The following is a 22,692-nucleotide window of genomic DNA, read 5'->3' as shown; positions in this document are numbered from 1 at the left end:
AGTTTCACTATCGCTAGGCTCGTTAAAACATAGCGATGGGTTTGCCCGAAGGGAAAATTATAGAACAAGCATATGTTATCCTCCTCAAGATTGACAAAAATAAAGAGGTACTGGTCAGCAATGACTGGGGAAAAATTTGGGAAGAAACTCAAAGAATCTTTATTGGTAGCAAGTCGCTCTTGAACATGACACTTCCACTCCGTGCCTGAGTCGTGTTGGGTTGTTTCATTCACCGGTCACATCACCATGGTCACGCCATACCATCCACATTTGGGGTAAATGCTACCAATCCATCACATAAGTGTCGCCGACATGTTCAAGAGAAGTCACCCGTGTCCCATCCACTACCATACATTATACTTCATTCCTTCATGACCGCCATCCTGAACCATATATCATCAGATCGTTTTCACCTCCATCAAAATCATTTGCTCCGTTCCGTGTCATTGATGTGGGATTCATCAAGGCCCTCCTTTGACGGATCGCTTCTTGTCGACATCAGCTCATTATCCAAGAAGTTGATCTAGGAACACCCCATTCAGTACTTTGAAGCTTGCATGCCTCAATGGCAAGTTTCTCACTTCCGGCGACAGGTATACATCAATGACCTTCGACCGAAAGATTTTGCGTGGTGTTCGACGCCAAGTCCTTTATTCACACCATGTGAATTGTATTGCAATACCTTGAGGGTCATCATCATTATCGGTGATTCCTCTCACGCTTGTTAACAGTTTACATCATTGACTGGTAATCAAGCGATGTCTTTCCATGTTCGACTTCAAAACATTTCTCACATGGATCGACTTGTACTTCGAGTGAAGATCGGACGAGATTGAAGACCCCGGATCTAGTTTCATCCATCCGGGCTGCGATATATATTCAGGAAAAATAAAGACATTGACATGTACAACATTGCAGCACAGATAATCATCCTACCAAAAGGATGATGAATTCATCAAAATCATCAGTCTACCATCAGACGATTGTCTGTCCTATGTACATAAAAATGAATTTATAAAGCTGAGCATGGGAATGCCCGCCTCAGCTAGATCATGAAAGCAGTATGAAGATAATGTATTGTATTGTATCTTATTACAGGTCTCCTCCCAGCATTGAAAGAACTTTGGATCCTCCTAATAAAGCATTTCACCCGATAAACGACCTCATACTTTAGGGGGCAACTGTTATAGACATTTTTGTGCCTTACAGCTCTAAGCATGAAATGTCCATAAACCAAGGGATCCTAAGTCCCTAAAAGTGTTGTTCCTACCCCTAAAGGAACAAGGTCAACAAACTACAGCTTCTCCCAAAAGTTCTCCACCAGAAACTGCTCAGAACCAGTCAAATCAGGATCATTTCAGCTGCTCCACTAGCTAGTTGCGTTGCATAGCACCCCAGTACACTAGCTAGGTGCGTTGCAACACACCCAAATGCACTACCAGGGTGCGCTGACTGGGAAATGACAAATGGCAGTGTCATTCCGCGAGGTGGACAGACAATGGAAGCTTCCAGAATCTTCCCCAATGACACTTGCCTCACTGAGTTCGACCAGGGATGAGTAAGAGGCTCTCAGTCTCCAAGTGGAAGCAAGAACTGACAGAGAGAGGCCACAAGTCAAATCATAAGTTGACTCATCCTCTTTGCATACATCTATATATGGATCCCTCATCCCAGAGATCCAGAGGCTGGAATTTTGTACATTGCAGAGAATTGTTGTTGGTTTTGAGATTGAGATCAGTGCATTGGGTGATTTATGCTTTGTTGGAGGTGAAGAAGGGATCCCTTTGCTGGGAGGTTGATGCTGGATCGGGACTCACTTGGTTGTATCTCCTCCTGGATCTTCTTGTTATATCAATAAAACTATTTGAGTTTCTCCTACATGCTTGTGTATCAATGATGTTTTGTTATATTTGCATGTTTAGCTTAAATCTGATCCTAAGCTATTTATGAATGTAAATCTATGTCTTTGTGTAGTTTTCCTCTTCTGTGATCTTGCAGGAACTTGGTGAAGCTGGGCAAGTAAGGGAGCAGGTAGCTGGAAGCTGTCAAAGAGAAGAGAGATTGGATCAAAGGACTAGCGAAAGACACAGGTTGGTTCATCCTATTCCTCTTCGTTTACAATTCATAAAGAAGAATACGAAAGTAGTTTTCCTTGTTTGTTGCTAAGGCACTATCACACCTTAGTGGGATAGGGGCGTTCTGAGTAGACACTTTTCCCAACAACACTATGCATGTTTTAGAGACTGTGTCAGAGGGCTGTGTTTAACACAGAAATCATTCGTTGGCAAGCAAAATTAGACTAAGTTAAAGAGGAAGCGACAAGAATGCACAGGAGCTGTTGATCATATGGATCAACGGTCTAGATCAAGTTGCTTGGGGCAGAAACCTTTATATCGCATCGGCGGAAGTCCCTCGGGGATATTGGAACCAACCTTTTTAACAGAGCGATAGCGAAATGTGATTTAAATCGCGATCGTCGGATTGAGGGTCTAGATCGATGGCTTAAGTGCAATCGACGATCTCATATCGGAGCAGCAGAGGACTTGGATAGTGGCGCAATGAAAGGTCGATACGCCGACGGCAATATCGCCGATAAACTAATCGGTGATTGGAGCTCTGACTTATTAGTGATCAGAGCGATCGCTATCGGAGATCGAAGGATGGAGTGGCGCGGCGGACTTGCGATAGAATAACGCTGCGGACCCATCGATATTTATTAAAGTGGGTGTATAGAATTTGAAGTCCGGTATATGTTCTGGAGCGGGATTTTGTATGTTACCCCGTGTATTTTGAAATCGATGTAACCTGATATATGTGTGACTGAGGAGTTTAAGGCTTGAACGATGATAGTTTAAAGCCCCCGATAGATGTGAAAATGACGATAGTTATATTGACTCCGATATATGTAAGTCCACGATTTAAAAGGTTATTTGCCTTATGTACGCTTCCGATAGGCTTTGTGGGCCATAACCCACAGGCCTCAAGATCAATATTTTTAGGGAAAGGGATTTAGATTAAACCCCAAAATCTCACACCCATCAATAAACCAACCACGAGATAGGGTACTTACCTTAGGAAGATCTTTCAACACCTATCCCCATTCCTTCTTAATTAAATTTTGCATGAGCTCCACCGAAAAAACCCTTCCTCTCGCCTAACCCACAACCACCTTTGCTGCCATCTCCATTACTTATTATAGCTTTACATCCTCCTCCAACACCAGGCTTTGGTCATCATTGTTTATCTTGGTACAATTGCTTATCTTTCTCCTCTTTCCAAGTCCGTGCCGAGCTTCTGAAACCTCTTGTACCCCTAGTGTTTCTATCGACTGATTATTTTCGTTGCCAAGACCCCCAATCCTGTTATTTTCCCCTTTAGAAACCAGTGAACTATTGATGAATCTCCTAACAAGATCGTCCCCAAACCCTTGGGATGGGTTGTATACCAAGTCATTATTAAGTATTTTCTTTAAAACAATGTTGAACCTTTCACTAAAAAAACATGAAAGAAGGCCTAACACCTACAAAAATTCAACGTCTTCCCAAACTGACTCTTTTTGTGGTAGCTTGCATCCACGAGAGAATCCATGAGAATGACTTGGGGTTTGGGAATTCTGTCCACCACCTAATGCCAATGCTGGGGCTCCTTCCCCCAACAGGTTTTGTGACCTTGACACCAAAGGAAAACTCAGATCCAATTCAGTAGGGTACACAAGGGAGGTGTCAATGATGCCTTCAGACACATCCATCTCCCAAGGTTAAAGAAGAGGGTTGTTTCCTAGGTCCATAGGGTCAATTGTACTCCATCCCTCCACCTCATCCACCTGATGTGGCATCTTTGACTAGATGGAGCAAAAATCCCCAGTATCATACTCGTAATCAACAATATCCTCCATTCTTCCGCTTCCCTCGTTTGTTTAACCGCTAGCCTCCAACCTAGTCAGCTTGAAAATAGTAACCTAACCTTATCTATAGTTTGTCTACCGATAGGAGCTTAAAGAAAACATCGAGATTCTTCCATCTTTAGGAAAAACCCTCGTTGCAGACTCCCAAAATTAACCTATTACCTCAAAACCCTAACTGTAGAGTCTTCCACCACAGATTGGGTCTTCTAAATATCCATTCATAAACATTAAACAATGCTACACCACAATGAATTTTATTTGATATTTTAATGATTATGATAATTAAATTTATCAAATCTTAAAAAACTAAGGAAATTGCTTAAGTTTTATTTGTTTTTTTGTTTTTGTTTTTGTTTTTGTTCTTTTTGTTTTTAAATCAATTTTTTTCCTCGATAAATTTTAAGGAAAGTTTTCCTAAATTGTTATAGCTTTGATGGGTGAAAATGTTTGACGATAGGTATTGTAACAAATATTTTGAAATCGGATTTAATGTGGGCGTATACAAGACAATTTAAGAGAAATTGCTTTTCATCCTTCAACCCTCTTAGTGTCACATAGATGACAAATTCTTTCAACCCATAATGTTTTAGGAATTGTCCAATGCCCCATTTCACATTGTAGTTGTGAAGTTTGCCCTTATTTTGGCAATATTGATTTTCTTATTTATGCTAATAAAAAAAGGGAGATACTTTTGATCTTCAGACTACTGTTGATCACCTCCACAAAGTACTTTAATTTTCTTTTATCCTCTATTCTTATATCACACAATAATTTCTCCTTAAACTTAGATGCAATAATATGCTTACTAGAGTACCTCTTCTTTTATACCACAATGATTTAGCAGAGACTTAATATCCATGTTGTTTATCTTTGTCTTGCACTTCAGTTACCTAGTCATAGTTGTGCTTTTGATAGGGGAAAGGCTCACTTCTATGAGGAGGATATGATATGGTATATTGCCTTTGATTTTGAGATTATAAATTATAAAGCACTTTTGGATTTGCTCTATTTCTCTCAACAATTATAAAGATGTTGCAACCCATATAAGATGATAAGAGTGACGAGGGTCTCAAAAAAGAGTTTAATCTTATCCCATAACCAAAGGTCCATCGATTTATAAGTCCATAATAAGCTTCCCATCCTCCATTTATCTTTTCTCAATGTTATAATTCCAATTAAGCTTATAATAAAGATATACATGTATGAAATCACTTCCTCCAAGTCATTGTTATCATGTTGAAAATTAGTATAAGTGAACATTTTAGATTTAATTATCATAATCTTTCTTCCATCAATATTAATATTACCAAAACTATTTGAAAATTAATTAAGATATCAATTATTATTATTATTATTCATTTCATTATAAAAATAAACTTTAAATAAGTTGGTAACAAAAAAAACTTTTTTTTGGAAGCTAGGTTTTCATTGATACACAACAAAATTACATAGTTTAAAGATGGGTGTTCGCCATTCATCTACCATTTGAGAAACCAAACTAGTGGTAGGATATTGATCCATTAGTGAAATGTAGTTTCAAAGCTAAAATTAAGCATATCAAACTATATTATTTATGTGTTATTAAGTTCATAGGGGGACTGACTTCTAGCCAAAACTTGTCGTAAAAAACCAATCCAATATAGAATAAAAAAACTCATGGAAAGCTTAAACATGAGAAAATAAGAGGAGAGTGAGGTTTCCGTCTCAATTGGTTTTGCCACATCCTTGTTGTTGGTACCACAAGTGGATCTAGGGGCAGAGCTTGCTTCTATGTGGGCAAGCCTTCCTTCAATGTTGGTAGGTTGCAACTGAATTCCCTCAAGCATCACTAAATTTTTTCTCCACACAACATGGCATTTGAGAAGACCTTGCCAAGGAGTGTCGTAAGTTGGCAATTCAAGTCTATTGCATGGAGGTACTGATTTTACTTATCGTATGTGTTCCTAGTATTTGACACCTAGGCTGCAATCTCCTCCAACATCTTCATATATGAATGGCTTTGTCGATTTATTAAATGTCCTCCTCCATGTTGTTGATCTCTTGCTGCATGACTGGTGGAGCCTGACCTTGCCAAGGAGTGTTGTAATTTTCCAATTCAAGTCTATTGCATGGAGGTACTAGTTCTTCTTATCATATGTGTTCTTAATATTTGACACCTAGGCTGCAATCTCCTCCAAGATCTTCATATATGAATGACTTTGTCGATCTTATTAAATGTCCTCCTCCATGTTGTTGAGCTCTTGCTGCATGAGTGGTGGAGCCTAATTGTGATAAAGACGAGCAATGGATTAGACACAGAACTAAGTCCTCATGCTCCTCAGAGAACCTTGACCCCCACCACCCTTGCGACATTGTGCATGCTATCGTGTCATGGTGACTGAGGGAAAAATAAATGTAAAGGATAAGCGGAGGGGATAAAGGAGTGCAACCAAGAAAAAAGCTTGAGATCACCAGTGTGAACAAATAGGCTTATGACCTCGTCCCTAGAGCTGGGCCACTATTCATTGAATTAAGAAGAGAATGGAAGGAAAGAACAAACACCAACAATTGTGAGAGCTATAAAGAGAGGCTATTTATAGAGAAAATCCATGGAAAAATTGGAAAAAATTTAGTATGAGAGTAATATGATTATGAGTTCAAATTCCAAAGGATTGCTCTATATTCATAGCAAATGAGCCACATGGAGAAATATCCTTCCCACATTAGGGAATAATGGGATGCAATGAATGCCATTAATCACATAAGCATGCGCGAAAACTCAATTAAATACTAAAAAACTCAATTAAATACTAATGCAGGCTGATAAGTGACACTTGTGATGACGTATCGCATGTGGTGACGATAGTCTTACCCCTCACCACCTCCATCACATCATTGATCACTCCAAACTTAAGGTTAAATATTTAACCGAAATAACAAATAAACTATAAAAAATAAATAATTATAAATAGAAACAATATAAATTAGCTTAAATTATCTAAATTTCAACTATTTCAAGTATTTAACTATAACAATAATAATTATTTATTATTATTTTTTAGTGTTTAGAAAATTAGACAATTATATGAATCTTGTACTTGTGCAACACAAGATTGATTTTGATCACCACTATTATAATTCCTAAGTACACTGTCCCACTCCTTCATACATAATCATAATTAACACTTTTGAATTTGAACATAAAACATTATAATCACATTTACACTAGATTTGATATAAACTAAATTTAAATTAAATATTTTAAAAAATAATTGATGTTATTATGACCATGAATCACTATTAAAAAAAGCCCAGTCAAAATGATGCTAGGTTCAAAGTGATGCTATGTAATAATAAAGATAAATAATGTACATTCACCATTTCCAATTAATAATTATTATAATAAAGATAAATAAGGTTGCATTCAAGATTTACAATGAATCATTATTATATAAGGCTTAAGTTTATTTGGGGAGAGGTGTAGGTTTATTTGGAGTTTAATTCCAAAAGCGTTTAAGAGAATAGACCTTATGACTTTCTATTATAGAGTCTAACTCTAGAAATGTTTAAGAAAATTGACCCTCTGATTTCCTATTAAAAATATTTTTGAAATACCCTCTCAAAATCACTAATTAAAAATTAAATTATAATAAAATTTCAGCACTGAAATTATCTTATTTCTATCTCATCTAAGTTACTAATTCACATCTAAATTATAATAAGTTTTGCAGACGAAAAATGATCTTATTTCTATTTCTATGATAGAAATAGATGTTGCAATAACATCTTGACACCATTACTGATATTACTGTGAAAAACACCCCCCGGGGTTCCCTGAAAAACACTAACATGGATCAAACCGAAGTGGATTTCAATGTATTACTCTGGGCATAAAACCCTTGAGCGCACCCAAATTGCCTTTTGACACAAGCGTAACCCCGTCGACCGGACCACCATGTGCCTCAACGGACATGGTAGCGGTGGAAGCCGGAGGGAAGCTTGGATTCGGAAGTCCAAAGTAGAAACAAAGTTATAACGAAAGCACCGTGGCGGACACGATTCATAACGATGCCATGGACAATGAATGATGCGCATCACAACAGAGTGGCAGAAGTTGACATCCTTTTTCTCTTCTGCACGGCCAGAGAAAACTACGCATGCGTGTTTGTTGAGAGCTCTGCCAATAAACCGTTCAAGAACCCAATAGAATGACAAGAATTTGCAGCAAGAGGGAGCATTCTATGTGTTCCAACAACTCCAGATCAATGGCTCTCAAGTACCCTTGGACTTTGTTGATGGCAGTGCTGAGTTTGGGCGTTTCTCAAGGGCAAACATTCTTTCCTTCGCCGCCTGATTCGGTTAAAATTCTCATCTCAATGCTTTCTAACTCTGCAGGCAAACATTTAATTAGGAATGAATCCATACTCATGCCATTGCACAGTCCATTTTAGTTTTCAATTTTCACTTTATTTTTATTCATTCATATATTTATTTCCACTGATACATATGGGCAATAGCGCCGGCCGAATCATCTTTTATTTGCGTAATCCATGGATGTAAAGGCTGCGATTTATCACCTTGCCACTCACGGAAGACTTTCATTGCTACTATACCCTAAATGGAAAGTCCCATGCTTACTGCACAATTCAGCTTTCCCTGATGGCACTCACATATTGTGTTCTCTCTGGATGTATATTTTAGTTCCATTAACCTACAATTGTGGTCATTTGTTAGTCATTCAAGTTTATTGATTTGAAGGGCTCTGTATGGAAATTGGGATCCGTTTTGCCTACCAGATGAATACGTAAAATAAAAATTATAGCAAATTTCTGACGAATTTATTTTTATTCTATAAGTTCAGGCTCATAGTAAAACAAGTTGGGATTCTTTTATGTTTAGTTACCTGAAAATTTATGAAGAACAGGTAACCATACCACATACAACATTTTTCATAAATGCGACCAACATGGCCCGTTACAATAGGTCTCTTTTCATTTAACTGTAATGAGAATTTATAAAGAACTGCTAACCTTAATACGCATGTCACTATTATACCATATATAACATTTTTCATAAATGCCACAAACATGACCCGCAACAATATGTCTCTAGAGATTTGAACGTATTTAGTTGGTAAACAAATTATTCACCAAATCACTTAACCTAAAATACTTTGACTAAATTTAATTCAACTTATAAAATTTATAATTTCCTATTTATGTATTTATGAACACGTTTTTTTTGCAACTGTTCCCATCCATCTCCTCAGTTACGTGTTTCAAGTGTTACACGGCCTAATCTTTATAACATAACTTCTTAGAAGTACCCTGGACAAGGAGATCTTTTAACAGATACGCTGCCACCTGATATTCTTTCTAAAAATATGTTTCCTTATGTGAATATTTGCTTGTCTGTTATATTTTCCAACTGTCTCCTATTATATTCGCTCCACCCACAATGGAATTTTCAATTTTATGAATTTGCTATGCAAATCTTTTTCATCTCTGTCTCCCATTTTTTAATCGAAATTGAGAAATTTGTTTTATTATAAAGCTGTAGCTAAGCTAATCAGTGAAATTATATATTACTGTTGTCCTGAGATTTTAGACAAAATAGCAGCTCTTTATGCAAAAAGCAGAGCGTACATATGTCTTCCGACAAAACATCCCACAACTTCTTATATAGCTATCTATTTTGAAATAAACACTTAATATTTTAATAGCCTTGAAAAATATTAAAACTTAGTGAAAAACAGGGTAACTGATAACCTCTTCCAAATCAGCATTCAGGGGAAGTCTTGTTTTCCAAGCTCCATATCCTCTATCAGATGGTGGAACATGTCTTCTTCCTTGAAATCTATTCTTTGATCGGAGGCCCTTGACTGAGTTCCTTCGCTCAAGTTAACAGCCTTGTTTCTCAGCATATTACATTCAGCTTCCAGAGTAGCTCAAGTTAACAGCCATGTTTCTCAGCATTCAATTTGTTGTTTTAGCTGTACAAATGTACTCATGATTGAGGCATTTTGGGAGATGCACTGGTGCTCATTTTCGTGCATGGTTGTGGTTACCAAGAAGAGGGAAGTCCTATTGCACTGGACAGATTCTTTATGATTTTGAAAAACTCTTTAAATTTCACGTTATTCACTGTAATCCATTGGAGGCAACGCGCAGACAGGGGTTCTAGTTCAAAGCCAAAAACCACCTAGAGAACATCTGAAATAGAGAAACAGCCCCACAAACCTACAAAAACACCAGAAAGACTGCACAATTATCTATGGTTCATGAGGGCTAATAAACTTTCTATGACCACGGCAGAGCTAGAAGGCTCAACCCACGATAGGGGCAGATGCTCGCTACGACAGCCCACAGAACAAAGGTGGCAGGAAAGAGCATAAATTCCGGAAAATCCAATGAATAGAAGTCCAGGGACTAGAACTGATATGGCAACATGCACAGTGTGGTCCAAGAAACCAAATCCAGCAAACCAAAATTCCACAAGACTAAGCAGAGGATGATTGCATTTTTTACTAGGTGGCTGACAGACAGATGAACTGGGCTTTTTAATTGCCTTGCTTCTCAATTCCCTTTCGAAGCTCCATTATCTCACCTCGATAAAAGATATCTCCCAGGTAGCGGTTCAAGACTCTGCCCTTCTAGGAATTTGAGCATGTGAAGGGGGTTGTCGATCTCATCAAATTTAGTCACTTCGCTGTGACTGGGGATAGAGGAGGCATGACACATATTGGTTTAATAGGCTGATACATGCCCTTGAGTGCATGGATATATACATTTAAGGAATGGCTTGGTAACTTGAACTTTCATGATCCTTAGCACCCCCATTTTCAAAACAGTGGCCTCATTGGTGAGTGAATCTGCTTGGGAGTTATGCTCCCTCAACATCTCGTAAAACAAATTTTTTGAAATAGACACGTCCCTTTTTGAGAGTGAGCAAGGATAGATGCTAATTTGTTGTCAGTTGGGATGGATTCAAAGGCATCAATTTGATGATTGTGCTTAAATCTCCTGCAACGACTAGATTTCTCATCCCGGAATCGATAGAGATATGCAAACCCTAAAGTAGGGCATATGCCTCAGCTTGCTTGTTGGTGGAATTCCCTAAACCCCAGTTCTACGTTTTTTCAATTTTTCCCAAGATCAATGATGATCCTCTCTGCACCTGCCACCGTTGATCCTTTTTCATCTCTATCGATTTGCATCTCAATTGTGAATTTTGTTGAAGTGGCAACTCCTTTTGGGTTTCCTCAAGAAACTAATCTGAAAGGCATTGGAATTGTAAGCAAAGTCGACTTGTGGCAATTAGCACTTTATTAATCTTTTTTCAGAGCATTAGTTAATTTTCAGTTATTATTATTGTTCAATAAGAGTAGTAAACAATAATGCAAAATAGAGACAGCAGGCACAAGATTTTTACGTGGAAAACCCCCTCCGGGTCAAAAACCACTGAACGTTTTTCTAATAAGTTCTTTCATCTTCAGCCCCAACTAAAAAGAAAGCTACGGCTTCCTAGAACTCTAGAAAAACATTCTTCTCCAGCTCCCACTAGAAAGACGCCCCAACGCCCTAGTTTTATCAGCAGTCAACTGAAAAGATGCCCCAACACCCAAGTGAGCCACAACTCACCCTAGCACCACCCTGTCACCCTGAAGTGTTTACAGGCCCCAACTTGAAGGTGACTTCATACACCAGCCTAGCACCACCCTACCACCCTAAAAAGACAAAAATAAAATAAAAGTGATTTTGGACTCCCATACTAGGGACAATGGTCCACCTACAATGATATACAATTTGTTTTGATCGATCAATAATTCTAGACTCAACTACCCTTGACTCAATTGCAATACAAGCCCTTATCCCAAAACAATTTTGCTTTCTTCAGCTCTAGGCAACTTTGGGCTCCCAAATTAAGGATAATGGCCCAATTACAATGATGTACAATATTTAGACTTTAACAAGAGACAATGACTTTTGGACAAACTCTTTACAAGATAATGAGAGAGGAATACTTGCTAAAATGCTTTTGCTCTTTTGTCACTGCTTGCTTGTCCTTTCACTGTGTCATCACTTGAGTTCTTCCTCAATTTTCACTGTGCTTTATGGCTTGTTCCTGCATTGTACTTCATTACGTGTTCCGTGTTATGAATAAAATATATTAAATATAAATAATTATGATAATTGTAATAATGATTAGTTAATTAGTAACTAGTGTTGAAGAGGCATGTCTAAATGGGACATGACTTTCCATGAAGAGACACTCGCCTAGTATATAAGCAGGCGCCTCACTCTCATTTGTAACATCATTCTCATTCATACTTTTTAATATATATATATATATATATATATATATATTCTAGTATCTCAATGGAGATCTATATATTCCAAGTCTTTTGGAGTACTTAACTTGAAGTACGAACTTTGTTCGCTACATTTGGTATCAGAGCCATGTTCGCTGATCTTGGCCTTTGGCCATCAACTCGTTGTCAACTCGATTGTCATCGTAATTGAAGAGTTTCACTATATAGTGGGATATTCTCCATTTATTGCCAGGCCTTTGGCCATTTAAAAAAAAGAAAAAAAAAGTAAAAAATAAAATAAAATTAAAGGTTAAAAAAAGATTATATATATTTAAAAATAAAAAAAAATACAAAAATAGAAAAAAAGGATTCAAAAAAATTGGAAAAAAATTATAAATAAAATTATTAAAGAAAAAAATTCATTCAAAAGAAAAAAACTAATAAAAAAAATTAGTTAAAAAGAATATTATTTAGTTAAAAACAAACACACACACACAATTATACAAATTAAGAAAAAAATGGGGTTATTTACAAACCCTAAGTTCTTTGACAAACACAAAATAATTAGTATTCGATGAACAAATGGAGACCAATTCGAAAATGATGAAGGAAGTCAAGATGAGTTCCACACAACAATCATTATTTTGGACTAAATGTCCGTTTTCTATAACATATATTGAATATCCTTGGATTGATAAAAATTGCGAATTATGTTATCCAACATGTGGAAAATTATTTAATGTGGAAGAATGTCAAGATGATGTATTGATGCAAATGACAGAACGAGAGGAAAAACTTGCAAAACTGGAACAAAAATTAACAAAAAAAGATGAGGAAATTTTGCATCTAAGGGACCATAGCCAAAAATTATTTGTGAAGGTCAAGAAGTCAAAGGAACGAAAGAAAAAATTAGAAGAAGAAAAGGGATGTGTCAAGAAGAAATTCGACGAGATTCTATTAGAGAAGGAAGAAGAAAATTTGTGCTTAAAATACCTGAACCAAATGTTATTGGAACAAATCAAAGATCTAAAAGATAAGAAGCTTAAAAGTCAAGAAATTAAAAATAAAGTTGATGAATCAGAAACCAAAGAACTCTTACATCTGTGAAACTATAATCAAAGTCTACTCACTCAAATTAAGAAACTTAAGGATGATAAGCAATCATTAAAAAACAAGTTAGAAGAATTACTCATGAAAGAAGTATCAAAGTCTTTAGATGTAATAGTCCAAGTCAAAGAAAAGAAAATAAACACAGATCCCATTAATCTCACAATTCAGACAAATCCAAACCCAACTGAAGTAAGGACGTACTTAGAAGTTGCAGTTCAAACGATGAAAAACCCAGGTGAAGATTTTGTAACCAACTCGACGACATCAGAACTTGAAGTAAGTCTCAATCTTGCCACACACATGATAAGGGAAAGACAAACTCCTTATCTACATCTGAATCACAAAAGCAAACATTCCAATCAGTCTGCATATTTGTATCTCTCAAAACAAAAACAACAAACTTATGTTCAGAAGGATACTGAAGTGCGCACAATTCAGTGCAGTGATAACGATTCATCACAAGTTTCTAGTAATCGAAAGATTCCACAAAAGATTAATTTAGGATGGTCAGATCCTTTCTCCGTGCGACAATTTTATATATCACTCCAAGGATCATATCAACTTGTATCAACGAAGATGACAATTCTAAGATGAGAAGACATTCGAAACAGAAAAAGAGACCAAGCCTTTCTATCAACAAGCTTTGAGGACAAAGCTTTTTGAAGAGGAAGGCAATGTTATGAATAAAATATATTAAATATAAATAATGATCGTGGGATTGAGGCTTCTGTGATCCATAACAAGTTCTGATAAGATTTTTGGGCGTAAATCACATTAGAATGCTTTTGTCGACGCGTTTCGAACCAACAAGTGTGGTTCATCGTTAAGACAAATTGAAGAATCAGATCCTAGCTGCATGATAAATAGATAGAGCAGAACCTCCAATGGCTAAATTTGACCAGGCAACGGCTATATTGACCTGGGCAATCAGATTGGCTAACGGCTATATTTGACTGGAAAATAGCTAACTGGATTGGATCAAGGGATAGGGATAGGAAAACAAAATTGGTTAAATAATAAGTGAGATGGTTATATGCCTATTTAAATAAGGTAATGTGAATATAGGAATTAATTAGACTTATATAATGGTTATATAAATAAATACTAAGTTAGTTGTTTTAAGAATTAGTTTAATAACTATAAATCAAAATGAATCATTAATTAAATGTTACGTAATTTAAATTAATAGATTTAATTTAATTTAAATAATAAAGATATAATTAATAATTTAAAAGGGTTAATAACTAGTACCCACATATGACCTATAATTAATTAGTCAATAATTAAAAACTTTACTAACTACTCGCACGACGAGCTACGGCTCGAGATCGAACACAAGATTTAATTAACTAACAACCTTAATTAAACTTTAGTTTAAAAGAGGTAACGAATTTAATTAATATTCAAAAGTATTTATAAAATTAATATAATTAATTGATGTTATTTTAGTTAATTAATTATCTAGTTCATTAATTGTAAGTTAGTTTTAATTTTATTTAATTAAAATGGGTTAATGTTAAATAAACATATAACAACTAACCAATGTTAAACCTATTATTAGATCTCATTAATAACTATCAAAGTCAACCTAAACTATAAACCTAAAACTATCTAGAGATTATAATAGGAATAATCCATTAAATTGATAACTTATTAAGATAGTTGAATAATGGACCTAGGATCTGCGACACAATTTCCCACACTTAACTAACCAAAGAGGAGAAAGAAAGGAAGAAGATTGCTTTAAATTTGTTAGTTAATCTTAAGCAACTTTCATTAATATTTATAAAATGTTTTAAATGATAAAAAAGGAAACCCTGATGATCAGAGAAGGGGGAAGATAGGAAGGCTCCATAGAGAAGAATGCCATAAGGAGCGGTGGGAAGGGGGAGGGGGGAATGCCTAGGAAGAGAGGGCAGGGATCCAACAACTGCTAATTTTCCAGCCGTCATCTCTATTGAGATTGTTTGGCCTTTTTTCAATCTCAATTGCTTCCCTAAACTTCCGGTGGTGAAACTGAGAAACCCTAGCGATAACACTTGCCTCTTCTCGGCATGTTCTGCTAAGGCGGAGGATTGGGTCCTTCCATGTTTTAGGTCGGTTGAGTGCTCATTAATCCTTTGATTGATAGAACGACCAATCTCACCAATATAGGGGGTCCCACAAGAACAGGGAATAACATAGACACCTTTCATGTCCTTAGGGTCGATAGGGTCCTTTACTGACCTGAGGGAGCTACAGATTGTGTTAAGGGGTCTAAAGGTAGAGGGAACATTATGCTTTCTAAGAATCCTGGCAATATTATCAGTGGTCCCTTGGATGTAAGGGAGATGAACCCCTGAGACTCGATCTTTAGGGTTTTTCTTGACCAATGAATTCCTACTGGCTTTAAGGAACGCCTTTTGACCTAGGTGTCTACTGTAACCATTATTAACAAAGACATTAAGGAGGTGGGCCTTCTCTTTATCAAGGCTCTTTTCATCAGAGATTCTCAGAGCACGAGTGGCAAGAGTATTAAGAACGCCCAACTTTTGAGCCGGGAAATGATGGGAACTAGCATGAAGATATTGCTCAGTGTGTGTTTTCTTCCGAAAAACTTGGTGGGAAAAGGAGCCATCATTATTCTTTGAAATAAGAACATCGAGGAAAGGAAGGCATCCATCGACTTCTTGTTCCATAGTGAACTTAATGGCGGGGGATTGATTGTTGAGATGCTTGAAGAATAGATCCAATTCTTCTTGGCCATGAGACTAGATGACATCAATGTCATCCACAAATCTTTTCCAGAGCTTTGGTAAGAGATGGGCTGAGGCCAAAGCCTTGGATTCAAAATCTTCCATAAAAAGGTTAGCAACCACAGGAGACAGGGGGAGCCCATGGCAACACCACATGTCTGCTCATAGAACTCGCCTTTGAAGTTGAAAAAAGTGGACGTGAGACAAATCTCAACTAACCGAGCGGTATCAGGGTCCGTGAGCTGGTTAATAACCTTAATGGCCTCATTTATAGGAATGCATGTGTAAAGGGAGACCACATCAAAGCTCACAAGAATGTCCCCCGGGTCAAGCTTTATGCCCTTAAGCTCTTCCACAAAGGACACAGAGTCTTTGACGAAAGACCCTGTGAGGCCAACTAAGGGCCTAAGCTTTAAGGCAAGGTATTTAGCAAGAAGGTAAGTAGGACCACCAATGGTATTGACAATGGGCCTAAGGGGGGCCCCCTCCTTGTGAATCTTTGGAAGCCCATAGATCCTTGGAGTAATGGGGCTACTCTCAATGAGTTTATGGCAAAGAGAACCCACAGAGTTGTTGGACTTGATAGCATTAGTCACAGTTCTAGAGATCTTTTTTAGGGGGTTCTTGGATAACTTTTTGTAGCTTCCACTATTACAAAGATGATCCAACATCTTCTGGCGATAGTCCACTTTGTCAAGGATTACGGCAGCCCCTCCTTTATCAGCTTTTAGAACCACGATATCTTTATTCTAGTTTAAGGATCTGAGGGCATCAAATTCGTCTTTGCTTATGTTGCTGTTGGGGGGCTTTGCCTTCCTAAGGACAATTGCGCAATCTTGTCTAATAGTGTCCTTAATATTATCAGGTAAGCCCTTAATTCCAAACTCTACGTCACAAATAATGTCTTCTACCGGGATCTTCTTAGGGGCCAAGGCAAAATTTAAACCTTTACCTAGAAGATTGAAGACAACTGGGGGAAAAGAGAAACTAGAAAGATTGATAACCCTATTATTCTGAGAGGGAGGGGGAAATTTATTTATATTATCATTATATTTCTTATCAGTAATATTATTATTATTTGTTGCATCATATTCATAATTAATTCTATAATTATTATTATTATTATTTCTGTTAATTTTATTATTATAACCATAATTATGTTTCAAATTACGAGTCTTAAAACTATAATCATTTTTATTCATAACTATATTACTATTCTTATTAATATTATTAAAATCATAATCATTTTTAAAAACCACAACATTATTATTATTATTGTAATAATGATCAGTTAATTAGTAATTAGTGTTGAAGAGGCATGTCTAAATGGGACATGACTTTCCATGAAGAGACACTTGCCTAGTATATAAGCAAGCCCTTCACTCTCATTTGTAACATCATTCTCATTCATACTTTTTAATATATATATTCTAGTATCTCAATGGAGATCTACATATTCCAAGTCTTTTGGAGTATCTAGCTTGAAGTACGAACCTTGTTCGCTACATCCTGCACTGTGCTAGACAACCTTGCCTTCAATGTAAGAACTATTCTCTTGAGTTCACTGTTCTGTCCTTGATATTAGACTGGTCATACTTGTCAATCAAATGTCGTAGGATTCACTATTTAAGAGACTTTAATTCAGGCTTTAAACAATGCATGCTGCAGGTGTCCTGTACCTGCAAAGAAAATGTTGCCAAGATGAATCCCAATACCGAAAGGTAGATAAAAGCATATAATCCCTTAACAAAATACTTACATTTGCCTGCAATGAAGAGTTAGTGCAACAAATCTAGAATTAATGTAATAATAATATTGCAACAACAAACATGAACATACCTAGAATACTCAACCTGGTCTTCCACCTGCAACTAGAGATATATAATCAATTTGATACAATAAACAAATGAACACTGCAATACTTACTTGAACCTTGCTTGATGCCTCCAAGATTTTTAATGATGCTTAGGACTTGTATCAGAACTCGCTCTTCTAGATGATCCTGAAACTTTACCCCCTAGACAGACCTAAACTTTCATGACACTATACTAGACATGAACAAGATCTTACACATTCCTAAATAGACCTACTCGAACTGTTCAATAGTCCTAAAATTATCTCTAAAAGACTACAGTTTGTACCCTAGCAAGGGGTCTAAATTATCTGTAAATGACTACAGTTTGTACCCTAGCAAGGGGTCTACAACAGAACTTCAAGGTGATAGCTCAAAATACATTCCTTAATCAGACCTAAAAGCAAATCTTGAAGCAAGCCCTAACCAGATTTATCACGGATAGACCAACTCTGAACATAATGAAAAGTACTAATCCAAAACTTGACAAAATTCAGAGATAGCACAAATGAAATAAGCTCGAAAATATTATGGTCTTACCTGAACATTAATGACTGTTGAGTATGCCTCTGAACAGTGACAAGAAATATCATAAACTTGCACCGAAGATCAATTTCTTCACAAGGATTCGAGGTAATAAAACCTTTCAAAGCATAGACTACAGTTCTGAAATTCAAAACTCGAGGTCTGAACTTGCTCTCCTACAATAGTTAATGAATTCAGACTTGTGTAATTGTGTCTCAACTTAAATTACAGGTCTGAATGCAAATCTGATTTCTGAACCTTCGTTTCAATGGATCAGACTTCAACGCTAAAACATGCTATTCTTGAGCTTGGATCCTATACGAAAAGGTTCTGTAATAAAAAGAGCAACTAATCCTCAACAGACCCAAACCATTCCCTATTATAATGTCTACGTTATTAGCTCTAGGGTAACCGAAAATTTCAGAATGAATGCTTCTCAAGATAATACGTTAATCATTATATTTTTGGAGAAGGTGGGATACCTTATTTATAAACCTTGGAGGGGCTAGTATAATATGAACGTTAGAGAACTTTATGAGGTAGACGTTAGGGATGCATGTTAGGAATTTAAAAAATTTAAAATTTATTTTAAATGTGTCATGTAATCCAAAGGTCTCATACTTTAATAACTTAGTGATTATTAATAAATACCAAGTATTTTAATAATGCAAAATAGCCTTTATAAAGATCTTAATACTTAGTATTTTAATAATAATAAATGTCCTTAATTTAATTAATCACAAGTGATGATTGATGCTATGTGATTCATTTCACTAGTTTCAATCCCACTTCTTCACCCCTGTGAGCATCACCCGATGCAATGAGTGCTAAGTGGAGTATTAAAAAATCATGAGAAATTAGTCAGTTATGACTACCTCTCATGGAAATGGTCATATATGAATGACTTACTTAACGCAGTTGAATCCCAAAAAATGATATCTAATATAATGCACTGCGAAACACCCTCAATACTTAAATTGAAAAGAGTGAAGGGAGCTCTACTTGAATGACTCATGAGGCACAATACTTGTTAAGGTTTGCAAATGGGGTAGCAAGCTAAGTGGGTTTGATTGTGGGGAAAACTCCACAGTTAAGCGCGCTTGAGCCAGAGGCAATCTGGGATTGGTGACCTCCCGGGAAGTTCTGGTTACTGGGTGCAAGCCCCAGAAGTGATGATTGATGCTATGTGATTCATTTCACTAGTTTCAATCCCACTTCTTCACCCCTGTGAGCATCACCCGATGCAATGAGTGCTAAGTGGAGTATTAAAAAATCATGAGAAATTAGTTAGTTATGACTGCCTCTCATGGAAATGGTCATAGATGAATGACTTACTTAACGTAGTTGAATCCCAAAAAATGATATCTAATATAATGCACTGCGAAACCCCCTCAATACTTAAATTGAAAAGAGTGAAGGGAACTCTACTACAATGGTTCATGAGGCGCAATACTTGCTAAAGTTTTGCAAATGGGTAGCAAGCTAAGTGGGCTTGATTGTGGGGAAAATCCACAGTTAAGCGCGCTTGAGCCTGAGGCAATCTGGGATGGGTGACCTCCCAGGAAGTTCTGGTTACTGGGTGCAAGCCCCAGAAGTGATGATTGACGCTATGTGATTCATTTCACTAGTTTCAATCCACTTCTTCACCCCTGTGAGCATCACCCGATGCAATGAGTGCTAAGTGGAGTATTAAAAAATCATGAGAAATTAGTCAGTTATGACTACCTCTCATGGAAATGGTCATAGATGAATGACTTACTTAACGCAGTTGAATCCCAAAAAATGATATCTAATAATTACTACCCCTTATTAACATTTTTCTAGAAACATTTTCAATTCCACTAAAATTTTGAAATCAATGATTGGCTTAGTGCATATGGTCCTACGTAGGTTGTGAAATCAGTGATTGGTTTATTGTCTTTGGTTCTTGAAACTATTCAACTTATGCACAATGAGATTGTGACAAGAATCACTGTCATATATTGACAACCATAGGTGAATAAGGTGTCATGTCACTATCCCTTAGGGTTTTAGCCACAAAACTAGGTCTTCAACTTCAACCTCAATTTTCTCTCAAACCAGGAGGAACCACGAGGCGTAGCTCATATCAACAGAAACATCTCTTCGAGGATAATCTAATAAGGTCGGTTAGGAGACAAGAAACCACAAATTTTCATGCCAAATTTGTCGACAATGATCGAAGTAGCTCTTGGTGCTGCTTGGGTTGATATCAATGAAAACCACCTATCAACAATCTCCCCCTTTGGCATTGATGGCAACACAAGTATTCCCCTTGCTATCATAACTCCCCCTGTCATCAAGCTTTTCTCCTTCCTCATGCTTTCTCTCCCCCTTTGACATCAATGGCAAAGGGTAACTCCCCTTGAAAACTTGCCTCTCTTGCGGACCTGTAATCTACCTCAACTCCCCCTATCTACTTAAGGAGATAAAGAAATGGTCTATTGAGGACTTGGGAGGATCCCAAGTTTTTGGCGAAGATACTCAAATGTCTCACGTGGCAATGGTTTGGTAAAGATATCAACGATTTGTTCTTTTGTCTGAATGTCTTCAACTTTGATGTTCTTCACGACAACTGTTCTCTAACAAAGTGTTACTTGATCATTATGTGTTTTGTTTTTGAATGCATCACAAGATTCTTGGAGATACTTATGGTGTTGGTGTTATTGCAAAACATTGGAATGGGCTCATCAAACTTGACTTGAAGATCTTTCAAGGTTTGTTTCATCCAGAGGACTTGCATACAACAAGCAGCTGCTGATATGTATTTTGCTTCTCTGTGGATAAGGAGATTGAAGATTGCTTCTTGCTCAACCACGAAACAAGACAACCACCTAGATAGAAAGCTAGTCCACTAGTACTTTTACGACTTGCGTACAACAAGCAACCGCTGATATGTATTCTGCTTCTCTGTGGATAAGGAGATTGAAGATTGCTTCTTGCTCAACCACAAAACAAGACAACCACCTAGATAGAAAGCTAGTGCACTAGTACTTTTACGATCATCGACACATCCTGCCCAATCAACATTTGTATATGCTGTAATAGTTAACTTATTTCCTTTAGGATACCATAGTCCATATTCTGCGGTATCCTTTTTACTGCAATGACATGAGATTCTTTTAGTGCTGTTTGGAATTGGGCTACCTGTCTGACTGCCTGCTTCACATCTGACCCGTAAATAATCATTCATACTTTGCTTTCAACTTGTCAACTTTGAAATGCTTTTTCTCAATGCTCGCTCGACATGCTATGCTTCATACAAACTGTTACTGTTGATTCTATTTGTCAATATGGATTGACTTTGCCTGCCACTTAAACTGTTCATAATATTCCTTTATGTCAATCTGTCAATGATTGATCTTCAAATGTGCCACTTTTGTTGTTTAGACTCCTCGTCTTTAATATTCAGGGAGTCATCATGCTGGATTCTTCAAAATAATGTACTACCCAACTCTTTGGCTAGATCATCTTAAACCTTGTCATTATCTAATGTACTTGTCGCTACCTCGAGACCTTTTGCCTTTACAAAACTTGAAAGCATCACTGTTGAAACTTTCTTATTTTCTTGATCTTGATTTGTTGTCATTTCCTGTACCTGATGTTAGGGTTCTCATGCATGGAGGATTCCATCATGTATTTGCAATCTCGAGCTATGTGCCCATAGTTATGGCATTTGTAACATTCATACGACATAAACTTCCTACTGTCAAAGTTATGGTGAAACCAATCTTCTGATCCTACAAACCTGCTTTTAGTATACCTTCTTCTAGGTTTTTGTTTCCATTGATAATATCTTTGATAATTGTACATGTTATAAGTTGACAATCCCTAGCCATATGTCCAAATTTAGTACATGAAAAACAATAACCATTAAACGAATTTGCATATCTGAATGAGTTATCTTTTTTTCCCCAAGGAAAAATCGTAAATTTGTTCATAATGAGCAAAATTACATGTTGTAGATGCTAAAATAGCATATGCATAATAAGCATGTCCTGATACTCAGGAACAAATACAAAAACTCTAAAAACTAATCTATTCTTTCCTACCTTTCTTTTTTTCCACTTTTTGCCAACCACCAGTGTTGGGAGTGGATGTTACAATAGACATTTGAGCCTCTTTGGTAGTAGATGGGATTTCTTTGTCAGAATCTGAGCTTTCTATTGCATGTGTTCGCTTGCTACCACTGATCTCTTTCCCTGGAGTGGGTTGTTCACTTTGTTGCTGTGGGATGGATGGCCTTGGAACTAAAGCG

General features: G+C 36.8%; 1 protein-coding gene across 8 annotated transcripts in view; it reads left to right on the top strand.

Moving 5' to 3' along the window:
- Positions 1-7,661: 7,661 nt before the first annotated feature.
- Positions 7,662-22,692, top strand: part of LOC149257288 (Zn-dependent exopeptidases superfamily protein) — a 169,178-nt gene continuing 154,147 nt past the window's right edge. For 3 of the 8 annotated variants that reach the window (XM_089413896.1, XM_089413882.1, XM_089413895.1), the window contains exon 1: positions 7,663-8,241. Coding sequence is in view for 6 of the 8 variants with exons in the window: in XM_089413882.1 (XP_089270008.1) it covers positions 8,092-8,241 (150 nt within the window). In the remaining 2 variants the exon portion in view is untranslated. Of the gene's footprint in view, positions 8,242-22,692 lie in introns of all 8 variants that reach the window. The other 5 variants (XM_089413889.1, XM_089413883.1, XM_089413892.1 and 2 more) reach the window with 3 other exon arrangements.

The sequence above is a fragment of the Pinus tabuliformis genome, chromosome 6 (assembly GCF_031772625.1).
Source record: "Pinus tabuliformis cultivar Carrire ecotype Pingquan chromosome 6, CPIR1, whole genome shotgun sequence".
NCBI classification, from domain to species: Eukaryota; Viridiplantae; Streptophyta; class Pinopsida; order Pinales; family Pinaceae; genus Pinus; species Pinus tabuliformis.
The sequence above is the reverse complement of the archived record's forward strand: the minus strand, read 5'-3'. Positions and strand labels throughout refer to the sequence as shown.